The following is a 25,292-nucleotide window of genomic DNA, read 5'->3' as shown; positions in this document are numbered from 1 at the left end:
CTAGAGGTCAAGGGGAGGGTTAGGCAACTTGTAGCATCCTGATATCCAAAAACAAAGTACCTGAGACGGTACCAATGGCTTCCCTTCACTGTCGGGACTACGGATTTGGGAGGCGCAAAGGGGTTGTTGGGGCATCGACAGAGCAGAGTGGTCTGATGATGCAGCGGGGGGCAGGTCCGCGTGGCCCTGATGAGGACCCTTCTCTCGAAGTCACAATCTCTGCAAGGCCCTGCCTCTCCTTCAGTTACAAACAGAAGAGAGGAGCTGATTCCCCCCTGGGAATCCAACTTCTTCTCCACTTCACCCTCCAAAGCAACAATCCTTGTCCTTTCCGGGAACCTCACGCTCTCTCTGGCCCCTGTAGCCTCATCAGTGCACGTGAGCCAGGCATCCCCCAACCCAGGCAGCAGCACCGCCCTGGGCCCCTCGTCACCACCGCAGCCTCCGCCTCCTCCAGCTCCTCGTGGCCGCAGCACCTACACGGCGATCTCATCATCCAGGCTATCGCCCAGTTCCTGCCTCTGCAGGACATTGAGCAGGCGCGGCAGCTCCTCCTGCGACCACGAGTCGCGCTCCTCGCTCTCGTCCGTGTTGGACTCGTACTCCGAGGCGATACCCGACTCCCGGAACTTGATGAGCTCCAGGCCGCCCAGGAGGGGCTCGCCCTGCGCCGGGGGCGCGGCTTCCTCGGCCGGGAGGAAGCGGAAACACTCCAGCTTCACCAAGCAGTCGCGCCTACCTAAGGGGCTGCCATCCGGGTGGGCAAAGTCCGCCAAGCCCGCGCCCCGCGGCGGCGAGTGCAGGTCCTCTGGCTTTGGGGTGGTGGGGTCACAGAGTACAGGCAGGGCACTGGAGCGGAACGTGATTTCCAGCAAGCTGTCCTGAGAGCCCACTGGAAGCAGAGACAAGAAGGTGGAGCAGTGTTGTTAGCAAGGAGGTTAGCTTGACAGGACTTGCCGATTACTGGTATCCTTTCCTGACCAGCTTAAGGGCTCCCCATAGGTGCTTTGTAGCTCCTAACACTTTGCCTGGTTCCACCAGCATGGTAAAGGGGTAGAAAAGGGGTGTATCTCATGCTGCCCATCATTCAGACTTTGCTTCTGGGTTCTGTTATTTTTCATGCTCATCAATCTGTTTTTGCGCCCCAGCGTGTGCTTTTGAGTTTTTTTGTTTTTTTTTTTTTCTTTTTTGTCTCCGCGCCCCCGGGGGTGTTGTATATCTTTTTTGTTCTGTTAGCAGAGGAGGCAAGTGAGCACTGATTTGGGTATATTGTAGTTACATAAAGGCAAGTTGGAATCAACTCATAGCTGACACTCCAGCAGGTTTTCAGAGGCTATAAATCTCACAGGAGATTGCCCATCCGTGGAACAGGTGGTGGATTCAAACCACGTACCTTTGGGTTGACAGCACAACTGCTTACCATTAGGCCACCAGAGCCTCCTGATTTGGGTATCTTGTTCTTGTGTGCCTTTAAGTCAGAACCAACTCACACCTGACCCTCCAGAGGATTTTCAGGGGCACTAAATCTCTCTGGAGGAAAGAGCCCATCTTTCTCCTGCAGAGCAGCTGACTGATTAGAACAGCACGTCTTTGCGTTGGCAGCACAGCTCTTTAACACTTGGCCACCAGAGCTTTTGAGCATAGGAGCTACAATTTTGAATGTATTTTTTACTGATATTCAACCCCCCTTTCTGCTTATGAGCTGAGTATTACAACCCAAAATGGTAACTTCTCTTTTATGCTCTTTTCAGAACTGTATGTATGAGAACAAACTGACAACAGCACCTTGAAAGATTAGGTTAGGACCTTAGCGGGCAGTGAGTTTAGGTTAATGAGGGAGGCACAGCTCAGAAGAAGTTGAGAATGATTTCACAACTTGAATGCAGTCAATGCCACTCAAGGGCTCAAGTAGAAAGTGCTGTGTTAGTGTGTGTTTTGCTGTGTACATTCTCAATGACAATAAAATACAGAAAAATTAAAAAAATTAATCTTGTCAGGCTCAGAAGATACACTTCCATTTTCCATTCACAGTATATACATGGACTGTGGAGATTAAAATAATTAGATGTTGTTGAATGTACTGTGGAGATGAAAAAGAAATAGATATGATCCAATTGCCAACAGTATCTCTAAAGCTTAGTAAAGACATTAGGGGGTGGTGAGTCTAAGGAATGATAGTGAGGTAACTTGTCAAGAGACAGTGAGAATGGTGACACAGTGTGAAGAATGTAACTAATGTCACTGAATGTACACATAAAAATTGTTGAATAAGCATATGTCTGGCTGTGTACATTTTCACTTGCAAAACAAGTACTGAGTCTACCTTCAGAAGCCTAAAAATGCAGTAGATTGGTTTTAGCATAAGGATTGGTTGCTATTTACTGAAACAGGTCTCAAATACATGGTCTTGGAAGTGATATGCTGTAGTAAATTAATTTGGCCAAGTTTAAGATTCTTTCTATTATGCCACTGCTGCTGCTTCATTATGCATTTGGTCTGGAAAGGATATGAATCTCAGTGAGGGGTGGAAAGGATGGGGATTGATCTATCTTGAAAAATAGGCAAGAGACCTGGGAATCCAACTGATAATCATCCCCCTAACTTCTTGTTAGCATTTTAATACTAGCAGCTTTACCAGTTATCATTCATTATAGAGTTGATTCTGACTCACAGTGACCCCACGCATTTCAGAGTAGAAATGGCCCACAGAATTTTCAAGGACGTGACCATTCAGAAGTAGATTTCAGGTTCTTCTTTTAAATGACTTTTGGTTAGGTTTGAATTACCTACCTTTCAGTTACTAGGCAAGTATTTTATAATTTACACCACTCAGGGATTCATATGAGTAGCTTGTTGGGGTGGTGGTAGTGTGCAGTGTCAACTCTTATTCATACAGATCCTGTATGACAGTAGAAATACCCCAGAGGGCTTCCTAGTGACACCTGGATGATACGTGGAAGCAACTCCCCAAAGCTATTATTGTACAAGTCTTTTACTGGATTATAAGGCAGCCCAGATTCCCTCAGGTCCTGAAATTCTAATTCCACACAGTGTGTGGACAAGCAAACAGAGCTGCCTTTGTTTTCTGTTGGGTTACTACTGGGCAGCCAGTGGTCCAATAAAGCACCAGAAACATAGTTAGGAACATATGGTTCCCAGAACCCTCCTGGGGGAGTCAGCGCTGGGCAGGGTGGTGCTTACTGGCGTTCTGTCCCGAAAGCTTCAGCTCCAGCTCCTGCACCTGCTTCACCAGCAGTGAGATGTGCTGGAGCATGTCCTTATTCTGCAGCAGGAGCTGGTGCACACGAGCCTGGGCCTCCAGCCTGGCAGCAGCCTCTGCAGCCAACTGATCCTTCAGCAAGTGAACCTGGGGAGAGAAGGAAGCACAGGGAAGAGGGTTGGACAGAGAGGAGAGAGGAAAGCGCATGTAAGTGAGAGTGGCTGGTTCATGCTCGAGGCCAGAAATCCCCACTGTGTTCAACACAAGAGGAGGAAGCCCTTCAGAGGGTGCATCTGGGGCTTATCATTCAGGAGGAGGCACCAAAAGACACCACCAACAAAGCCGAGTCACTCGGCCTCTGCATCTCTCTGTATGCCCCCAGTGAGGACCATGGTGCATCATCTGCCCCTATGGACCACAGATAAAGGCCAAGAGGCAGGAGAGAGGCACTGCCTGATTTTCCAAGTTCCTTGGGTCTTATGTGTGACACTTGACACAAGAACTCCTTCAGCATCTTCCATATCACTGCTGTGATGAGGGAGGCACCTTTTTCTTATATTTTTAAAGACAACAATGGATGTATTGATCCACCAGTGAAGCACAGTATCACAATAAACTCCAAGTCAATCTTTCCTCTTCCTTTCCTTCAGCTCCAGCATAATAGGGCATAGGAAGTAGTACATGTGACCTTTCTAAATTATGAGTGGTCATCAGAAAGTCATCTTAATTTTTACTCCTCTGTGGTGTCTGCTCCTTTCCCTGACTGCCCATTCCTCTTTTACTTCCCAGTATACCTAGGGCAGTGCTCTACCCCTTGCAGGAGTCATGTGTTTGTTGATTCATGATAGGATATAAGCCAACAACCCTGGAAGGGCTCAGGTGACCAGCCACGAGATCCCTGTCAATTCACAGCCTCGTCATGGTGGCCTCACCAGCAGGGGCAGGTTCAGATGCTGAGGCCTACAGGCCTGCAGGGCATACTCCGGCGGGGAGACCACTATAGGAAGAGGAGATGGTCAAGATTTTGGCTTGAAGAAACTAAGTCACATGCCACCCACTGACTGAGTCACTAGCATAATAATCACATAACAGTGTTGATACGTATGAGATTGTTATGCTGGTAAGAAGATAAAAGGGGAGCCTGGAGTGAGGAGGGGGCCATATCACTGCAGTCAGGGACAACTGGGATGCAGGGTTTCAGAAGAAGGCCATCAAAGAAAGGGAACAAAGGAAGATGGCTGTCCTAGGTCACAGCAGGTTTCAGGAAGGTGGTTTTTTGGTTCATCTATAGATTGAGTAGACATATAAGCTGACCAGGGCAGGACAGATGGAGCCAGAAGAGAAGAAGGAACAGAGAGGATGCTCAAGGCATAGCTGATCCCTTTGCTCCCAAAACAAAGCTCTAAATTCCTCAGGAGCAGTTTGATCCAAAGTGATTCACATTTGATCAGGGAGTGAAAACCCATGTTCAGCCAGGGTTTGGTCAAGCCTGGCCAAGGGACCTGCTGGCCCCATGGCTGCACTTCCTGGTGCCCAGCCCTCAGAGCATCATCCTCTTTAGGGCAGTGGCTGCTCCACTCCGCCCAGACTTGAGGACTTCCTCTTGAAGTTGGCTCTGCTTCTAACTGAGGGGAGCTTTGTTGACACTAATGAGCTTAGCTGACATTTGTCTTGGCAGCTCCCCAGGGTGAACTCCATCTTCCTCCTGCCTCTGGGAAGAAAATGCCTGAGGAATCTAAGGAAATCTGTCCTTCACAAAGTGCAGGTAAGGACAGAGGAGAGATTTTGTTAAGACATTTGCCTCACTTGCTGCCTCAAATCAATTGGGAAAAGATCTGGGGATATAACTGATTTTAATCTGGATATCAGATAGCAGATAGCTCTCTCTTCATGGAAACAAAAGCATGAGAAATGTCACCAGGAGACAGTAAATGGTATTGGTTCTAAGGAAAAAGACAACTGCCATGGGAAACCCCTTTTGGTGACAACCTAAACCTTCTTCCTGCGAGTGCTGCTTATTCTAACACCTCTGAAAGGAGTGAATTGAACGTAAATCACTTATCTGCAAGTACAGTTTGAAGCTGAAGAAGATGAAGAGTCCACAAGAGCCAAAGTACAAACTTAAGTATATATTCACCCACATTTAGAGATCATCTCAAGAATCAGTTTTACACACTGAGGATGAAAGACAGATGATTCACCAGAATCTATTTATAACTATGTATATCTTGTTTGAAATGTTTTCCCCTTAAATATATCTGTTGTTTTGGGGGAAATAAAAAAAAAAAAAAGAAAGACTAGATGAGCTGTGGGATGATGACCTGAAGGACATTATACATTAAAAAAAAAGAAAAGGTCACTAAAAAGATAGAAAAGATAAAAACAGGTATCAGATGAGACTTGGACATAGTCTTTAGAACACAGAAAAGCTAACGTAAATGGCAGAAATGGTGATGTTAGAAAGCTGAACAGATGATTCAATATGTGGCTTGAGAAGGCAGAACAACATATTACAAGGAAATGTGCAAATCTGGAACAAGAAAACCAAAAGGGAAGAACATCTTCAGCATTTCTCAAGTGGAGACAATTGGGGGGAAAAATCAAACCTCATGTGCAATAGTGAAGGAGTCTATGGACAAAATATCTAATAACTTGGGAGCATCACAACAAAACGGAATACATTCACCCTCGTGACAAAAAGAACTGGTCAATACACAGCTATTTCAGGAGGAAGTATATGATCAAGAGCTGGTAATACTGAAGGAAGAAGCCCAAGTTGACTGAAGGTGAAAAGCAAGACTCCAGGAACTGTTGGAGGACCTCCTGAAATGTTTCAACAAATAGAGGAGCCCCGGAGGTGTCCACATGGCTAGGCCAAGAAATTTGTACAACATGGCTTACTGACTAGAGGAGATCTATGTAGGTGCCCATTCCAAAGACAGGCAATCCAAAAGAATGTGAAAATTACAGAACACTGTCAGTTGAATCACAGGCAAGTAAAACTTGTGAAGGTAATTAAAAATTGGATGAAGCATTACATCAATAGGGAACAACCAGAAATTTAAGTTGTATTCAAAAGATATGAAATGAGAAATGTCATTGCTGACCTCAGGTGGTTAAAAGCAGGGAATATTAAAAAAAATGTGTATTTGTGTTTTGCTGATGATTCAAAGGATCATAACAAATTATGGACATTTCGAAGAATGGGAATGCCAGAACACCTAACTGTGCTCATGTGGATCCTGTACACGGGCCAAGAGGCAGTCATTAGAACAGAGTAAGGGGACACTGCTCCGTTTAAAACCAGGAAAGGGGTGGCTCAAGGTTGCATTGTTTCATATTTATTTAATCTGTATATTGAGCAAATAATCTGATAAACTGCATTATATGAAGAAGAATTTGGCATTAGGATTGGCATCTGGAAGACTCATGATATATATTCAATATATTCAAATGACACAACTTTGCTTGCTGAAAGTGAAGAGGACCTGAGGTACTTTCTGATGGAGACCAAAGACTGTATAGTCTTTAACAGGGATTACAACTCAATATAAAGGAAACAAAAATCCTCACAAATGGACCAGAGAACAACATGATAAATGGGGGCAAATGAAAGTTTCCAAAGATCTCATTTTACTTGAATCTACAATCAATGCTGATGGAAGTTAGAGTCTGGAAGTCAAATGACATTGGGCAGATCTGCTATAAAGAGCCTCTTTAAAGTATAAAAGAGAAAAGATGTCTCTTTGAGAACGAAGATATGTGTGATCTAAGTCATGGTGTTTTCTGTTGCCTCATCTATATGTGACAGTTGGACAGTGAATAAGGAAAGTGGGAGAAGAATGAATTGTGTTGGTGAAGGACACTGACACCGTCGTAGACTGCCAGAAAAACTGATGAATCTGTCTTGCAAGAAGACAGATTGTCAGCATGCAACCTACCAGTGGGATGACATGGCTTCAACTCACATACTTTGGCTATGTGACCAAAGGCGGGACCAACTCCTGGCAAAGGACATTATGACTGAAAGCAGAGGATGAGTGGCAGAGGGGAACACCCTCGGGGAGATGGAATGACACACTGGCCACACAATGGGCTTGTCCATCAATGGCTGTGAGGACAGCATAGCAGGCAGTGTTTCATTGTGTTGTACAAATGGTCTCTATGAGTTTAACTGAGGAAACAGAACTCAACAATAAAAAACAACAATTGCTGTTATGTGTCAGTGAGTCAATTGCAACTCGTAGTGACCTTATGAACAACAGATCTGAACTTGGCCTTATCCTGGGCCATCACCTCCATCTCCGATCAAGCCTATTGGTAAAGTCACAATGTCTTTCCATCTTGTTGAGGGCTTTCCTCTCTTATGTTGACTCTCCACCTTCCCAAGCACGATGTCCTTCTAAAAGGACTGGTCCCTCTGAACAACACTGCTAATTATTCACTTTCCATTTTCTTTGGAATTAAACTGAAATGCCAGGCAGAAATGTGGCAGAGATCTTTTAAGGGAGTATAAATAGATAAAACAGAGAATTCTGTGTACCCCTAACTGGCATGTATTGAGGGTGCTTCACACACGTGAGACAAACTCGGTTATTGGATCCCACATCGGAACATCTCAACAGCATTGGCCATTTGAGACCATTCGGTCAGAGACAGAAGTATTCCCTGTGCAGCTGGAGCTGATTATTTTCTTCTCTGGACTCTAAACTTTCAACTCACAGTGACCTCATGTGACAGAGTAGAACTGCCTTATAGCATGTTGATTGAGGGCTGTTGAGTCTGTGATGCTGTATCCAGGAAGACACAGTGGTCACTGCTGGGGGCTATTTATTAAGGGCTCTTGGATAGATTCCCACTATGAGATCAGAGAATTAGATACAAGGACAATGGAAAAGTACTGTCCTGCAAAAGCCAGATTAAAAAAAATGTTGGACGTTTCTTTTGCAGGTGTTCAGGTAGACCATCCATAACAAAGACCACTGAGTCAAATGCTCCCATCACAAATCAGCTGGCAACAAGAAGTCCTGAGAAAAAAAACTCTGCTGCCCCTCATCCCAGATGAAGTAGGAATCTCATTTCACAGGCAAGGCAAAATGTGTGAAAGCCAAAACTTCTATAAGACAGGTACTTATCAGAGAAAGAAAATGCAAGCATTTTCCATTAAATAGGAAGCTATATAAGAAAGTGATTGCACCTTATCAAAGGCAGAAAACTTACACGGCCAGGAAAGACAAGGCAGCACGGTTGAGTCCTGGTTCTCACGGAGCACTGTCTTTTCCAACACTGTAAATGGGGAGGCACACACTACTTCCGCCCTAAACCAATACTAATGAGCTTTCTGACTCTGCAGCTGTCAAGCGTGCCATCAGGCATAAAGCTCAAATCCAGTGCTGCCACAGTCAATGCCTGGGGAGAACCCAAACCAGGCCAAGAAGAGAAAAAACAGCCTGGAGTCCCTTTAATTTTGAGGCGATTTAATATTATTCCTGGAGCCTTGCACATAGAGAGGCCAAGACCCAAAGCTCTGAAGTGAGGCAGTGTGAATTCCAGCTGTGGTCTGGGTGGCTGGCTGCAGTTCTCTGTGCGTGTTCCTGTACCCAGACAATAGGAGCAGAAAGCAACATGGCCTCTCTGACACATGAGATCACGACTGGGGTTCAGAATGTTTTTCTTTCAAAGAATTAAACACCTTTTGCAAAATTAAACAACAACTAGCACCCTTTGCAATGGAATCAATTTCAACTCACAGTGCCACCCCCGCTACCCCCCCGTCACAGAGCACAAGTGCCCAATAGGATTTTCTTGGCTGGGAGCTTTAGGAGAGCACACAGCCAGGTCTTTATTTCTCTTACAGAATCAGTGGGTAGATGCAAACTGTCAACTTTTCAATTAACAACTGAGTGTTTAATTGTTGCACCACCAAATTTCCTAGAGTGTTAGAATCTCCTTTCCAGACGTGTTCACCTTTGATAATGACTTTTCCAGGCACATGTCTGTTAGAGGGCCACAACCTGGAATGGCAGGGCTCAGACGCCCGCTTCCATGTGCTCACCCCGGTCTAACATGCAGAAGTCCAGCCCTGCACCCTCCAGCTCTGTGCCCGGTGCCCACATTCTAACTTCCACCTCCCCACCCTGCCCAGTGAAACCAGAACCCTGGCCCACTCACTCTTCAGCCCACTTGCCTGGACTCCAGCTCCTCCATCGGAAGTGGGGGCAGGGCCAGGCTGAAGTTAGGGAGCAGCAGGTACATGGAAATGGCGGTGGAGAGAACCAGGGCAATGTGCCCCCCACCCCCCGCCCCCAACACACAAGCAGAGCAGGGGTGCTGTCCCAGCAGGCATGCGGCAGGAGCGACTTATGCACGCCAGGGTGTGGGGGGCTGGGAGAAGCCACAAGGACAGCTAAATCTAGGGCCTGGGGAGGGGACTGCAGAGATTTTTATTTAGCACTGTTCCTCTAACTAACCACAGCATACACGATTGCAAAGCATAAACAACCAATTACTTGTTCCTCAACAAGCGGAAATGGCAGCAGGTAGAGGAGAGATCTTTAAATAGCATTACTGAGCTGCACGAACATTTTCCTCATGAGCTAGGCCAGGAATCGGCAAACTGCAAAGTAATCTGGCCTACTTAGCAGCTGCCAGTCAGCCGCAGTGCCCAAATCAATGCTGGAGCCATGTGAACCCAGCCCATGGCCATGCGGATGCCAGCTACCTCCCGTTTTGGTTCAAGGCTATGCTATAGTCTCAATGACGTCCTTGAACTTCTGCTCTATCAGAAAGCAGGAAGCTAGCTAGTGCAGCCAGGCAAGCCTCATGCTAGGTCAGGAGAATGGAGTAGGGGTTTGGAGAAAAGGATATACTATTTACACACTGAGGTCTAACCTAGAAATACTTAAGGGCTGATTGGACACCTTTAAGGCCAGGAAAAAACTCCTTCTAGGCCAGATCTGAGTCAATTTAGGGTGATGCTGGGAGAGGCTTTGAGGTTTTAGGTCAATCAGAACACCTTGAAGGAGACCTGAGCTGGCTCCAATTACAACAGAAAATCCACATTGTCCTGGAAAAGTAAATGGGGGGGGGGCAGGAGGGGGTGGGAGTTACAATATAATGTAACAGGTGACCTCAAGAATATAATTGTTTGAAAGAAATATGCCTTTTTCCTTAGTCATTCTAGAAGTTAAATGTCTCCCGAGAAAATGCTGAGGTCAGAGATTTACCCATTAGAATTGTGAGGACTGCTGGTAAGATTCAGGAAGACTAATAGAAATGACAGATATGAAGACAGACAGAAACCTTGCAGGTTGGTGGCACCAGAGTCTGACAGAACAAGTAAAAGCTCACCTCATGCTGAACACAAAACTCAGCCCTGCTCTTAGGGAAAAACCAAGTGTGCTGGATTTGATCTATTTCAAATGCATGAAAGATGCCAAGGAGACCCAACTATTACTCCACCTACCTCTCTTATTCATTAAAAGAGTGCACAGAGAGAGCTGTAAAAACTCAAGGTGGGTTCTGAACTGAATCCATGAAGAGGACAAGAGCTGGCAGCCAGCTGAGAGAACGTTATTGCCTTTGCTGCCTTCCAGAGCAGCAAAAGTAAGATGCAAACAGAAAACAGGTGGCCAGTCACTGCCATGTGGCCTGTTAGGGACTATGAGAGAAGTGGATTCAAGAAGATATCAGATGACAGTCAAGGTTCTGTCCAGCCTCAAGGTTCTGTAAGAATCTATGACCCAATCAATCTAAAGTTGTCTCACTAAAGTGAAGCTTCGATACAATGATAGTCTTTCCATTTTCTGTTGGAACTGAGTTTCGATACAATCAACCCAGCATTTGGGATTATAATCAACTCAAAGAACCCAAGTGAATGAGAGGTTAAGGGTATGCACAAGTGGTTGGGACTGAGAGGGGCTCATGGAGTGAATCTCAAGCACTACTCTTCCGTCTTAAATCCTCTATCGTCCAGGAAAGAAGCAGATAAACTGGGTCAGCTCAATGTTGACCCAGAGACACAAGAACAACTTGACACTGGATTGGAAAACTACTCTGGGAGTTTTGTCCTTACTATATGAGACCCATGGTAAATTAGAGAGGTCTTGTTGTTTTGTAGAGAGAGTGAGTGCTTCCTTCAAATGTCACAACACTTTTAGGTAGATTTGACATTTGCAAATAGTTTCTCTTTAGTATTTAGCGGTAACTTGAAATTCAAATGTCCCTCAGATAATATTCATCATGAATATGCATCAAGCTGAGTCTCAGATAAATAATAATTACTTGACAATTGATATGCTGAAAGGGGAAAGTAAAATCCAAAGAATGGATCTGTATTTGACAGGGAACTTTTGGAAATGGCATGAGAGTTGTGGATGGACCACAGGCCAGCACACTCAGGTTTTGTGACTCTGTCAGCCATCACGCTCAGGGGGTGGGGCCTCTCGGGACCACCACACAGTCATTGATGACAGCAGATGAATGCTTTGATTTGACAAAGCAGATTGCTTCCCCCTCCTTCACATGTAAGAATTCATAAATGGCATTCACTCTTCTTTGTTACTGTTTTGGGAACACCTGCAGACCCTTTCAGATGCAGCACATATTCTTCTGTTTCTTGTTTAGAATTTGATAAAAGGCTCAAATAACTTAGGAACAACTTTCCACTGGCGTTATTCTTTAGAAGCCTGATCAATGTGAGACTGTGTTCCCAGGGCTGCTCACGGTTCATTCCTAGAAGATCAGGGAAGGTACTGGATACCTGCTCAAGGTCACACGTGAGAAAGAACAGCTCTGCCTGGTGATTCGCTTCACCCAATAGCCAGCAGAGGAGAGAGACATGAAACAGTGGCGATCAGTAAATGCTGCCCAGAGAAGTCTTCTCCCTGCCCTTCTAAACGCTCAAGTTCAGAATGCCAGTTCGCAACTAGGAAACAGCTATCTTTCTGATCTCTCTCCAAATGACCTAAATCCCAAATGTCCTCTCCTTGTCTTCATCCATCCACTCGAGATACCCTCCTTTCTGACTTGCACCTTAGAATTCGGTCAGTCTGTATGAGTGACATGTCTTTACTGCCTCCTAGTTGCTTAAGAAGAAGCCCAGACTTTGAGGTTCCAAGGAAGATGTTTACTAGAATGCTCTTCACAGACATCAAATGGAAGAAATGGCTGCTAAAAGCAGCATGAGAAATCAGTTCTCTGCCCTCCAGAGTAGCTGGAGGTCAACAACTTCTTGAAGTTCAAACAACACGTTGTTCCCAAGATGTAAGCCATTTTCTCTCATCAAGGTTCAAAGCATATCCCTAAATTCCTTTCTGTTAAATACCACTTTAATGAATTCTAAGGCCAGTACTGTACCAAATACTGCCTGGAATTTAGGTGGATCATGGGTGGAGGCTTGGAAGTCTGTTAGGGGCAAGGAGGTTGGGATACCAGGGTAGTTTGCAAGGGACATTGGCATCAATTCCCATTTTAAGCATTGTTAAGGATGGCATCACAAGTCACACCTGTCCTGACTCGAAAGGCAACCCTCCTCATTTCAAACACCAGGAAAATAAGGCAGAGGAGGAAAGGTGGAATTGTGTGCATCTTTTTTCCTTGGTAAGATCAAGTCATCCAACAACATCCAGCCAAGCCAGCCAAGCCCGATTCAGAGCGGGGAATACGTGGGGAAACCAAGAATGTTTCTTTCCATTTCAACTGCATCCCCCATCTCTCCCCCTCCCGCCTCCCAGTGTCCCCAACAAGCGATGATCGAATAGCATGAGCGGTTCTTTTTGGCTCCCTGGGTTTTAAACCTGCCCTGAGCCCCTGGTTAGGGAAGGCGCATCAAGCCCATGAGAGTGGAGCCTGTGAAGTAGGGAGGAGGCTGAGGAGAACCTGGGCCACAGCCACTTGCGTCTGTTGCTGCTGCTGCTGGAGGAGCTGCTGGAGAAGCTGCATCTGGTGGTGGGTGGACAGTGGCGTCCCAGAGCCCAAGCCCGGTGGCTTCGAGGCAGAGGTGGGGAGGAGCATCTTGGGTGAAGCTGTCAGCACAGGCTCCTGCGGATGAGGTGAAACCTGGAGGGAATAAGGGGAAGAGACAACAGGATGTGACATGTGGGTAAGTGCCATCTTTAGGTAGCTCACACTCTCTGTGCAGACCCAGGTGTAAAGGTGGCCTCAGGGAAATGCCTTCCTTATAACACAGAGCTGGAAATGCTGAGGTTCCCACAGAAAGGGAGAAGATAGTGTAACAGCCTAGGCTAGGACCATAGAATTGGAAAATCACATAGAGCACACCAAAAACTGGTTCTGTGTGATGGGAGACAGCAATGATGATGCCTCAGCTGATACTGGTCCATCTCAAGTCCTGGCTTCCAATTAGGCCATATTGTTTAATCATTGGAGGTTCTAGATTTCTAGAAATCTATTTTCTACAAAAGTAGTGACCTACAATCCACTATGAGAAGAGGAAGGGGGCAGATTTAATCTTTTACATTGTTGCGTCTTTAGGGCTTCCTCTTTCAAAATCTGGAGGTTTTGATGCATTGACAAAGAAGGAAGAAGTGGTCATGTGGGAGGAGGCTCCCCAAACCCTTAACTGCCTCCTTTCATGGTGAAACTCACCAGAGGAGAAAGTGTGGACATAAAAGCAACAAAGGACTGAGAGAGGAGTTTCTGTCGCCAACCATCTCCTTTTCCCAACTGGACACATCTATTACCATTGCTTCCACACAGCATTATTCCACTGCAGGGAATATTATTATTATTATCATTATTATTATCCCATCATTCCACTGGTTTCTGGTAGCTCTGTTTTTGGTTCTTCTCCAGACAATGCATGAAGGAGGCACCCAACCACAGATGGCTATTGCCACTTGGAGGGGAACAAACTGAGTAACAATTATCCAACAAGTCATTCTGAACAGTATAAACTTGCAAACTCAACAAACTTCTGATGCACTGGCTTGAGGCATGAATGATCAGGAAAGAGTGGTACATTTGGGGCCAGCCTGTAGTAATTTCTCCTCTAGTTTCTGTCTTTCTTTTTGATCTTCAGGTTACAATTTGGTCTCAAGTGTTTAGTTTCTTAATCTGGAACGTAGTAAGGAACTATTTTGGGCCTCAGACATGGCCTCTGTAAGATGTGAAGGTGGGAGGTGATAAAAGCTAAGTTTGTCTCTCAGCTCCCAACATCCAGTGAACCAATGTTCACACTCCACAGAGCTATGATAGAGGAGTATTAAGACTTACAATCACTAGCCATAGGCAGGGAAGCTGAAACACACTTTGCTCCATTAATTAAACTACAAGACATTCTGTGTGTGGGAATGCAAGCATAAGCCTTGCAAACCACTTTGCAGACATGAGATGCCTTTAAGAGCAAAGGGTGCTAGAGAGAAGTAGGAGGTCAAATGTATTATGGGATTGTGGGAGAGCAATACACATCAGCCTCAGCTCTGAAGCACCCCAGCACATGGTAGAGCTGAGCCAGCACCCGCTGAGTCCTAGAAGTCAGACTCTTCCACGGAAAGGGCCTGTGCTCAGACATTGCCACTGTGCTGGGGAGTGCCTGAGCCTGCAGGGTCTGGGAGATGGCTGGTGGTGGCTGAGGCTGTGACACAGGCTGCTCTAGCAGGCAGCAGGGACACACATGTGCAGAGCCCTTGGATGGGCCTCTCTTAGTTACCTTGGAGTCCGTGTGGGCTCCTCCTTCAGTCCCAACAGCATCAAGGTCAGTTACCCCTCGACTGAACTCCAAGATATCATTCCCTGGAAGTGGGACATCTATTGCATCGATATCAGTCTCCTCGGCAGTGGCTGTGGTGGCCCTCTCGGCTCCGGTGAGCTGGCGACCTGGAGAGACAGAAGAGTGGCAGGGAAGGAAATGGTGAAGTTAAGAATGGGGCTTTATCTTCCAGTAATTATTTGTTTCTGCTGGGTCAATTCTGTCAGGTGGTAGCCCTACGTGTGCAGGGAAGTTTCAATGCTGTGACCCTGCAGAAGCAGATCACCAGGCCTGTTTCCCAAGGTGCCTCCGGGTGGGTTTAAACCACCAACCTTTAGGCTAACAGCTGAATGCTTGGTTGTTTCTGCTACAAGTTGACTATAGTCCAGTGCTTAACTATTTGTATTTGTACTCAAGTCTAGCTCTAGAACATTTTCACTCAAGAATGCTGAATTCTCAATCTAGTCAGACGCTCCTATATTTTTTTAAAAAATCTTTTTATGCAGTATTTTTCCTTTTGTGACTGAGATATTTCACTCAGCACAGTGTTTTCCAGGGTCACCTGTGTGGTGTAATGTTTTACAAGTTCATTATTTTTTCAGTGCTGCATAGTATTCCATTGTATGAATATGCCATCATTTTTCTATCCATTTGTTTATTGATAAGGCAGGACTGATTGGGAGATTGGGAGGAGAATAGGAAAAGAGTGGATAGATAATGAATACTGTATTAGAACAGATAAAGGAAAGAACTGTTTAGAAGTATATTAAGACAACAGTCCAGAATAACAGGTACATGGCAGAGAGGACTGGGGAAAGGGGAGGGGAGAAAGGGAAGGAGGATACTGTGCAACAATGAATGAATAAAAATCCAACTTTTCTGTAAACTTTTGTGAAAATCACAATTAAAATAAAAAATTTTATTATAAAAAAAATCAATCTAATATGTAGGTGACCAAATTAGCAGTAACAATTGAAGGACAGTAAAAAGGAAAAAAAAAATCAGGAAGAAATGACAGAAGAGTAATGTCAGTTAAGGACAAAATATTCTCTCCAAATATTGTGATTAAACAAAAACAGCCTTTGAGCTCTGGTGTTGGAAAAAAGCACTGAATATTCCATGGATGGCCAAGGGAACCAATAGATATGTCATGGAAAAGGTGCAGCCGGCGTGCTCTTTGGAGTTAAGAATGATGAGGCTTCCACTCACATACTTTGGGCATGTTGCTAGGAGGGGCTATTCTTTGGAGAACGACATGATGCTGGCAAGAGTAGAAGGTTGGTGAAGGCGAGGAAGACCTTCAACCAGGTGGATTGACCCCGGTGACTGCTGCAATGGGTAGTTGTGTGTCAGGAAGTATGAGGACGGCACAGGATAGAACAGGGTTAGGATTTCTTGTTTACTGGCTCGCTCTGAGTCATACTTGACTTGACAGCACCTAACAACAACAACAACAACAACAACCATATTGTGAAGTCTGGTTGGGTTGTTTCTTATCTGTTTTTTTTTTTTTGAGCTTAAGGTTTAGCTTGTTGCATATTCATTAATTTTAAGTAAACAGTAACTTTTATGGTAAAAAAAAATCTTTAAGGCTCTGAAATAAAGGGCACTTTGTTTTTGGTTTTTTAAACCATAAAAGTTAATACAGTAACTGGGGTAGTGGGGGTAGGTATGTCAGAATCAGTGAGACTGGCTCAGGACAGGGCAGGCTTCAGAGCTGCTATACATAGGGTCACTATGGGTCGCAGGCAACTCGATGGCACAAAACAACTACAACAACAGCAACAAAGGGTCTGGGTTTGAATGCTTTACTAGGTTAGCATGACATTTATATTGAAAGAGCACAGGGTTCCTGGAAGAAGAGGGTGACGGTCTCTCCCACCACATGCCCAGACCAGGAATGGAATCCAGCTGAGGGAAAGAGCCCTGAACTGGGAGTGTCGAGGAGCAGGGCTTCCTCATCCGTGCTTCGAATGAGTTTCAGGAGAAGAGCCAAATCATCTAGCTCCTTGTGCCCCAATCTTATAAACTGTAAAATCAGAACTGAGTTAGATAGATGGGCAGGCAGGTTTGCTAAGAGCAGGAGTTTTGAGGCCCCTATTCTAATTCAGTATCAGCGTCTCACCCCTCAGAGCCGGACTCTGATTCTTGTTCCAAGACTAGAAACTGGAGAAGAGGCCTGGAGTCAGAAGCCAGTGAAGGGAATAAAGACAGGGGGCGCTGGTCTGCACACCTTCCTCATCTACTCTCTGCTTCCTACTTAGTTTAGGCTCCTTTCTCCTGATGACAGTGACTATATACACTCTGTGATTATACACACATCGTACTGCTTAATATCAAAGTATTATAATCATTTCTTCTTCGTTCCTTATCTCTGTTTCTCAGACTACGCAAACAATTGATACTTCTCTGGCACTTCAAAGGAATTATTTTCTTTCACTGCATTCAGGATTACGTTCATCACTACCCTCTTCAATTACATTTCTTAAAGGCTTCCAGAGATTGAGCGCCAAAGTATAAGATCGAACAGATTAATCTAAGAGAAAAATATTGAGAGCTGATTCTCTAACCCTCAAGCCCACCCCGAGAAGCAGGCTGCAGCTGTGAGAAAAGCCTGCTTTCAGGGAGGAGGGGAATTATCCTAAGAAGTTTATACAAGTAATAAATACAAGTATTTTAGGGAAATGAGTGTGCTTTTTAGGAAAGTAAGCAGTTTGCTTGGTTTTCCTCTGGACTACTCCAGGTGCTGGGGAGATCCCTGGGTTTAGGGTTGGAAAGGTACTCAACCAAAATGATGGTCTTGGGCTGTGGCCTGCTGGAGAAGACCTGACGGCTCTCTGTCCCTCTGCAAATCTGAGGCAGGGGGCAAAGAGGGCAGCCACTTCCCTCCCGCCACACCTCTGAAGCCTGCTTTCCACCACCTTCCTGTCTTCAGAAGCAACTTCCTTGGCTTTGGAGAGGTTCTGCCTGGAAGCGAGCAGGCTCATGGATAACTCCTGAGCCACTTTTCAGTAGGTAGATGAGGTGGGAGGAACTGAGCAGGAGGTTTTGCATATCTGAATAGACAACAGCATGGTAGGATGGTCTTGCAGGCAGGGAGGAGAGATGTCCAGGAGGAGTGGGGCCTCTAATATTTACCACATGGTACTGGATCTGCCTATCTGTCTCTCTGCCCTCTACTTGAGGCCATGACCATGCCATGCCTTCTTGATCTCTCTCCTAAGGATCTAGCACAAAGAAGGCATTTAATGAATACAGATGAAGAAGACAGTGTTATGACCAGGCAGTAAAACAGGGAAGTGGGCTATAGGAAGAAGCAGCCATGCTGCCAACCCGTAAAGCCCAGTGAGGACAGTTCAGTAGACCCAGACACAGGGAGTCTGGATATGCTTGTGCTAGGAGCCCACTGAGACCAGACATCTCTTAATTTCTAGCTCTGTTCCTAGCGGAGTCAGAAAACTCACGAATTAACCAACCAACCAACTTACTAACTTGTTGTTAGGTGCCATCGAGCAGAGTATGACTTCTAGTGACCGCACGAACAACAGATCTGAACCCTGTCCTATCCTGTGCCATCCTCACGATCTCTGACACCCTCAAACCCATTGTTACAGTCACTGTATCAATTGACCTGGTTGAGAGTCTTCCTTCCCACCTTCATCTCTCTACCTTCCCAAGCATGATGTCTCTCTCCAAGGAAAAGCCTCTCCCAGCAACAGGTCCTAAGTATGTGAGAGGAAGCTTCATCATTTTTGCCTGTAAGGAGCCCTCTGGCCGCACCTTCTCCAATACGTTTCTATTTGTTCTTTCAGCATCCATGGGATATTCAGCACTATTCTCCAACACCAATATTCAAAGACATCAATTCTTCTGTCATTCTTATTCATTGTCCAGCTCTCAATTGCATAGCAAGTGACTGAGAAGACCATGGCCGGAATCAGGTGCACCTTAGTGGGCAAACTAACATTATAACAAACAAATAAACTTAAAAATATCTTTGAACGCTTTCATTTGCGGTAATAAAGTGCCCAAAGCTTGTTGTAAAGTGAGGCTTCCTGCTGTGCAGGGGGTTGTAGAATGGTTACATCTAGAGCATCTTAGAGCCATCTTTACAGATGTAACATAGCTAATAGGTACAGACCAGTAGAGTAATGGGTCTGGGAAAGATGAAGCCAGGGCTAGCCGAAGGAACACGGTGGATGGAAGGCTACAATTATCACATGTACAGCTAAGATGAGCACTTAGCTAACAGTCTTCTTTAGATCCTATCAGATAGGCTAGCCAGTGGTGCCTTGGAAAAGAATCCTGGTGATCTCGTTTCAAATATGCACCCACTGAAAGACTTACAGAGCATAGCTCCACTCTGACATACATGGCGTTGCTATGAATCAAAGCTGACTGCACATGGATGGGCTGTTTGTCGGTTGATTTGCTTTCAATGGTGCATGACAATAGAGGATGAGCATCTAGCTCAATAGGAAACAAGCTTTGAAGGAATAAGAGACTAAGATAGGTGCAGGGGTGGGGTAGGGGAGGGTTACTGAAGGTGTTCCAGGAAGAAGCAGGGCACAGACTTGGAGAAACAGAACTCGGGGTGTGTCTACCACTGCAATTGTTCTGTAGAAAGGAAAGAAAAGTGAGTGAGTAACACCAAGAATTTTTCATCCTTTCAAATTCATTCTGGATTTAGAGAATGGGTGTGCAGGGGACCAGACAGAAATTCATTCTCTAGGTAAGAAATAATGAGGACTTCGGCTTAGTGGTAAGGAGTTGTGCTGTGAACTCAAAGGCAGGAAGTTTGAATCTAGCAGCTATTCCAAGGGAGAGAGAAAGGTAACCTCCTCCTGTGTAATGTATAGCTTCTGAAAACCCACTTAGGGGTCAGCTCCAACTTGAGAAAATAAGCTAAAAGGATAGAGGGGGAAGTGATAGAGAAAAAAAGAGGAGAGATCTTTAGAGGGTCTACTATCTGCCAATTAAGGCAGGGCAAGTGAAGGATGAGTATTAAAATTTCTGCCTTAGATGACTAAGTGGCGACTATGATCCTTTAGGGAAAATTCAGAGGGAGCAGAGTTGACCATAAAATAATGAGTTTGATTTTAAACCTGCTGAAAGTATAAAAGTCTGTGCAATAGCACAGAGGAGACAAGTGCTAGACCCCTGGACAATGAAGGGACATTTCAGGGAAAAGCTCTGGTCTGTACACAAAGGTCAGCTGAAACCAAGGGACTGCCCACCAAAAAAAGCACCAAGAGCAATGCCAACATCCAAGGGGCCTGTAGTAGAAGAGCCTGCAAAGGATGCAGCTTTTGTTTCCTAGGGCTGCTCTGTGACAGACGACCAGGTGGGTGGCTGTAAAGAACAGATTTTTGTTTTCTTCCTACCTCACAGTTCTGATAGAAAAAAAAGTCCAAATCCTCTGTGGGCTTCTCTGCTAGTAAGTGGTGACTACTTGCCCTCCTTTGCATTTCTTTTCTACTTCGTTGTTATGTGCCATTGAGTAACTTGTGACTCATAGTGACCCTATGTGAAACAGCTCTGAATCCTGCACTATCCTGTGCCAACCTCATTGTCTCTGACACACCTACCCCCATTACCCCAGTCACTGAGTCAACTCATCTCATTGAGGGCCTTCCTCTTCTACACTGTCCTCATCTTGTATATTTGCTCCCTTTTTATAGGACACCGCTCAGAAGAAACTGAGCCTTGAACTCACCTAACTTCTTTGTCCCAGCTGGTAAGAAAAGAATAAACTTTTTTTTTCTCAAACAAGATCATAGGTACAGGGGTAAGGACTTCAGCCTATTTTTTGTGGGGGGTAAAAATTCAATGTATATCAGGTACTAAAAAGCAGCTATCAGAGAAGAAGGAAGGTGTGAAGGACGAGGGCCCTCAGACATACTGCACACAGAATCCCTCCAACGTGCTAACCAGATAGCTTCTCAGTGACTACAACATGCAGAGCATCAGGAAGCCAGGCAGGACAACAGACACCAGATCACAGGAAACTAACAGTTAAAGGTAGAGTGGAGGGGTAATAAAGATGTTGACAAGTGAGTATAAACAATTATGAGGGGGCCTTGGTCACAAAGGAAAGGAAAGAGATAAAAGCAGCAAGCTAGGGGGAGATGGAGGAAACGGGGGGGCGGGGGGGATAATGGTTGACAACTTCATAATTAATCAAAAGGTTGGGAGTTCAAACCCACCTAGTGGTTGTTTGGAAGAAAGACCTGGAAACGTGCTTCTTCAAAGCTTACAGTCAAGAAAACCTTACAGGCAGTTCTCCTTTGTCCTACAAGGTGGCTATTAGATGAAAGTGGTACCCAAACCCAAGAAGAAGCACAGGCTAAAGGAAGGTCTGCTTTTGTGGTTTTTAAAATTTTTCTAATCACTCATATACATTGTGTTTAATGAGCAGACCAGCAAAAGGCTATCTAAAAGGGGAATTCTGCACATGAGGCATAAAGTAGCTGGCTACATGCTTTCATGAAAGTAGTTGTTGGTGGGATGACTGTAAGGGGGGATGATAGAATAAACCCACAATATAAAGGAACAAAATTTAATATAAATGAAAGACTGTATGGAACACAGTGCTTTTGTTTTTAAGAAAAGAGAGATGTGACTTTATGTGTAACTGGGGAGAAAGTCAGCATAGTAGGGAAGATTGAAGATTCAGAAACGTAGGGTAGCTACGTTTGATGCAGAGGCAGGTGAAATTAATCATGGCCACGGGAAGAGCACTGTCCACTGAGGCAGACATAGGGCAAGAGAAGGGCTGACCAGTGAAGGCTGACTCTGGTGTCAGGCGTGTGGAATGGCCCCTGCTGCATAGTGTAGCGAGGTCAAAGTGAACAGGTATTGTTGGGCTAATGCAAATGGTTTTTTAGGTTTTTAAAATTTTTTTAAAGTTTTCCACCCAGATTGCTTGCTAGATAAAAGAACAAGGGGTGACGTGCTCCCAAAAGTGCTTGAAATGGTCTCTTCTTGCTTTGACAAATGCAACAGTAACAGTTTCAACTTAAATAGTGCTTATGTGTTCCAGACACAAATCTAAGGTTTTTACACTCACCCACTCATTTAGCCCTAGACCCATGCTGGAAGTGGGCACTAGCAGTGTTGCCATTTGACAAGCAAAGAGGTAAAGGTCGGAGCTGGTTTGCAGTGGGCTCCTCTGGTTCCAGCCTTGGTGCTTTAACTGTGACACCATACTGCCTCCCACAGGCTTTGTTTCCACCCTAAGTCCCACCTACGCTCCCTGCTGCCCTCACCATCATCCTATCCTGCTTTATTCTCTTCACTGTGTTTACACTTTAAAATCAAGTTATTTCTTGCTTGTTTGCGTCCTCCATTCCAACTCTGAATGTGAGCTCCTCGTCCATGAGGATCCTGTCATCCTCGTCACAGGATCTCCAACACCAGACACGATCTTGGCACATGGATCCAGTGGCCATGGAGTCCATCTCATCTCAGGGCGACCCGTTATAATAACTGGTTTTTCAGAAGTAGACAGCTAAGCCTTTCTTTCTGAGTTGCCTCTGAGTGAACTTGAACCTCTCACTTGTCAATTAAAATCTGCGCACATTAACTGTGTGTGCACCTCTGAGGGACTCCCAGGCACACAGTGGAAACTTGATAAACATCTGTTGAAGGAAGGAAGCAAGTAAAACTAAGAGGGTGGAGTGGGGGGCGAGGGGGTGGGGGGAAAGTTACGAGCAAACAAAGGATCAGAGAGTGGTGGTCAGATGGGAGGAAGAGCAGGTAAGGTGGGAGGACAGAAGTGAAGGGGTCTGAAGGGGAAGTACTCCGAATGAGCAGGAAGCCCAGGTCCAGCAGACAATGTACTATGTACTCAATAAATATTCCTCAACCTGTCTAGATGGAAACGGTTTTAATTTTAAGAAGTTCTGTTCTTCCAAAGGGCTCTGAGCCCTTATTCATGTTGGACTGTTTGCAGCCCAGGAAGAAGGGACACCTCCAAGGGAACGGCCTCTCTCCCGGGAAACCCTGTCCAGGAGGCGTGTGGGAAGCAGCACAGGGCAGACAGCACAAGGCAAGCGGAACAGGAGCGGTGGCCCCCCCTGGCTCCCAGCCCCAGAGACTGGCCAACGGCAGCTGCTGCCAAAAGATACAAAAGATAAATCTTCCCCTGGGGAGGGAACAGTAGAAAGAATGTGGCAGGAAAGAAAGGCGGGCACCTTGAGAGGGAAAGAGAGAAGAGGCACACACAAGGAAAGTTAATCATTAAAAGTGCCACTGAAACCCAGACGGAAAAGAGCTGACAAGACATCAAAGGAGACAGCAAAATCTCCCTACTTTCCAATTCTTCCAGGGTAAACAACTCTCCTTTGCACAATAGAGGGCCTGCCATCACATCAAGTGGAGAGGCTCCATCGGAAAGATAAACACTGCATTAAATGAAAACCAATAGTTCCATTCTTAGAGTCTCAAGGTGCCCATTACAGAGAAAAATCCCAAGGGAGTCAATAAAGGCTTCTGGGTAAAGCATTTAGAAAAAAGGAAGCATGTTCCTAATAGTTTATAGAGAGTTAAAAAAAACAAAAAAGGGGGGAAAATTACGGAAGTAGGATAAAAGAAGCAACTGAAAGAAATGATAAAAGGATAAAGAAAGAAATTGTAAAAGGAATGTTTTTGGGCAAGTGCAGTCAGAATGAATGCTCCATGGAGCTGAGGAAAATGAAGTGTTGGGTCTGATGTTAGAAGGGCCCCAGTCCTTGCAGAAGGACATCATGTTCAGAAGGTTGGAGGGTCGGTGGAAAAGGAAAATCCTCAGCAGGATGTGTTGACACAGTGACTGTAACAACGGGCTCACATATATGAAGGACGATGAGGACAGCACGAGACAGGGCAGGGTTCTCATCTGTTGTTCACAGAGCTGCTCTGAGTCATCCACAACAACAATGAGGCGGTGGTGTTTCAGTGGTAGAATGCTCACCTTCCATACAGGACATCTGAGTACAATTCCCAGCTATGGAAACTCAGGCACAGTGGGCCCTTGGAGGCTAGCAGGTTAGAATGCTGAATAAGCTTTAGCAGAGCTTCCAGATCAAGACAAAGGAGGAAGCTGGTGAGCTCTCTCTAAAAATCAGCCAATGAAAACCCTATGGTTTGACATTCTTGTTGGGCATGAAATCATCACAAATTAGAGGCCACCATGACAGCAGCTAATAACAACAATAAGGAAGTAGGCATCCTTCTCTGATAAAAGCACTTGTCCATTCCTAGATCCATAGCATCAAAGATCTGAAAAAATGTTATGTGATTTTCCCAGGATCACTTAGTCACAAAGCAGCAGAGTTACAAGCCAAGCCCAGATGTCCGAGCAGCACAACTCAAGCTTCCTTTCAGGTGCTTTGGGTGCTGCTCCAGGGCTCCTTCCATCGCACACACTCCTCTTCTTTATTTTTCTCACTCCACAGACCCAACATGCTCACTGGTCAACTATTTCAGAAGTGGATCTCCAATTCTACTTCTGCTCTTGGTCTCCAATCTCTGCTGAAACCTATCCACCATGAGTGGCCTTGCTGTACACCAGCAGCCAAAATGCTCCTTGAAGACAAAGCTGATGAGACACTGTTTCACATACTGTTTCACATTAAGTTTCCAGGGCTCAGTGCCTGGAGAAAGGCATTGTGCTTGGTGAAGCAGAGGGTCAGTAAAACCAGGTAAAGACGCTCAATACAATGGACTGACACAGTGACTGTAACAATAGGCTCAAGCACAGCAGAAACTGTGAATGTGACATGACCAGGCAGTTGTTGTTAGCTTGTATAAGGGTCACTTATAAAGGTCTCTTGTTTTGGTTGAGGATCAGTTGTGGATGGTTTGGTTGGTTGCATTTTTATTTAAGCCTCTTGTTTAGAGTCAACAGGACCTGGAGGAGGGCCTGTGTATTTGAAAGCCAGTTGGTTATTAATCTATTGGTTATTTTTATAATAGGGAAATATCTTTCATCTGCTCATTTCTGTAAAATGCTTGTCTGTCAGATAATGTCCTAAATCTGAGAATTCAAACTAAGACACCCTAGAAAGAGGGATTGGCTGTCTACTTCTGAAATAGCAGGCCTTCAAAGACCCTATGTACAATAGAGCACACTTAGAATATATGGCAACTGAAGCTGAGAACTGAGGTATGGAAACACAAAGGAGGAGGAACAGTTGTAAAAAGATACTAGTGATTGAGACATGGAATGTGAGAACCCCGAATATTAGGAAAGTTGGATATTCTTTTTAATTTTTATTTTTTTATTTTAGAATTTTTTTTACAGAGGTTTTGGATTTCCATTCATTCATTGCCGCAATTTTCTCCCTTCCCACCCCTCCCCACCAGCTCGCTTCCCCCTCT

The 25,292-nt window shown here is 45.2% G+C and overlaps 1 protein-coding gene across 2 annotated transcripts in view; it reads right to left on the bottom strand.

Annotated features, from left to right (window-relative positions):
- Nucleotides 1-450: 450 nt before the first annotated feature.
- NOS1AP (nitric oxide synthase 1 (neuronal) adaptor protein) overlaps nucleotides 451-25,292 on the bottom strand; it is a 523,739-nt gene continuing 498,897 nt past the window's right edge. For both annotated transcript variants that reach the window (XM_006887361.1, XM_006887362.1), the window contains exons 7-10: nucleotides 14,892-15,058; nucleotides 13,100-13,279; nucleotides 3,202-3,367; nucleotides 451-892 (exon numbers count right to left, since the gene is read on the bottom strand). In XM_006887361.1, the coding sequence (XP_006887423.1) occupies nucleotides 477-892; nucleotides 3,202-3,367; nucleotides 13,100-13,279; nucleotides 14,892-15,058 (929 nt within the window). In that variant the 3' untranslated portion in view covers nucleotides 451-476. The remainder of the gene's footprint in view (nucleotides 893-3,201; nucleotides 3,368-13,099; nucleotides 13,280-14,891; nucleotides 15,059-25,292) is intronic.

This window comes from Elephantulus edwardii, unplaced genomic scaffold, assembly GCF_000299155.1.
Source record: "Elephantulus edwardii isolate Elephantulus edwardi_28Jun2011 unplaced genomic scaffold, EleEdw1.0 scaffold00057, whole genome shotgun sequence".
Classification (NCBI taxonomy): domain Eukaryota; kingdom Metazoa; phylum Chordata; class Mammalia; order Macroscelidea; family Macroscelididae; genus Elephantulus; species Elephantulus edwardii.
This window is presented reverse-complemented; position numbering and strand designations above follow the sequence as displayed.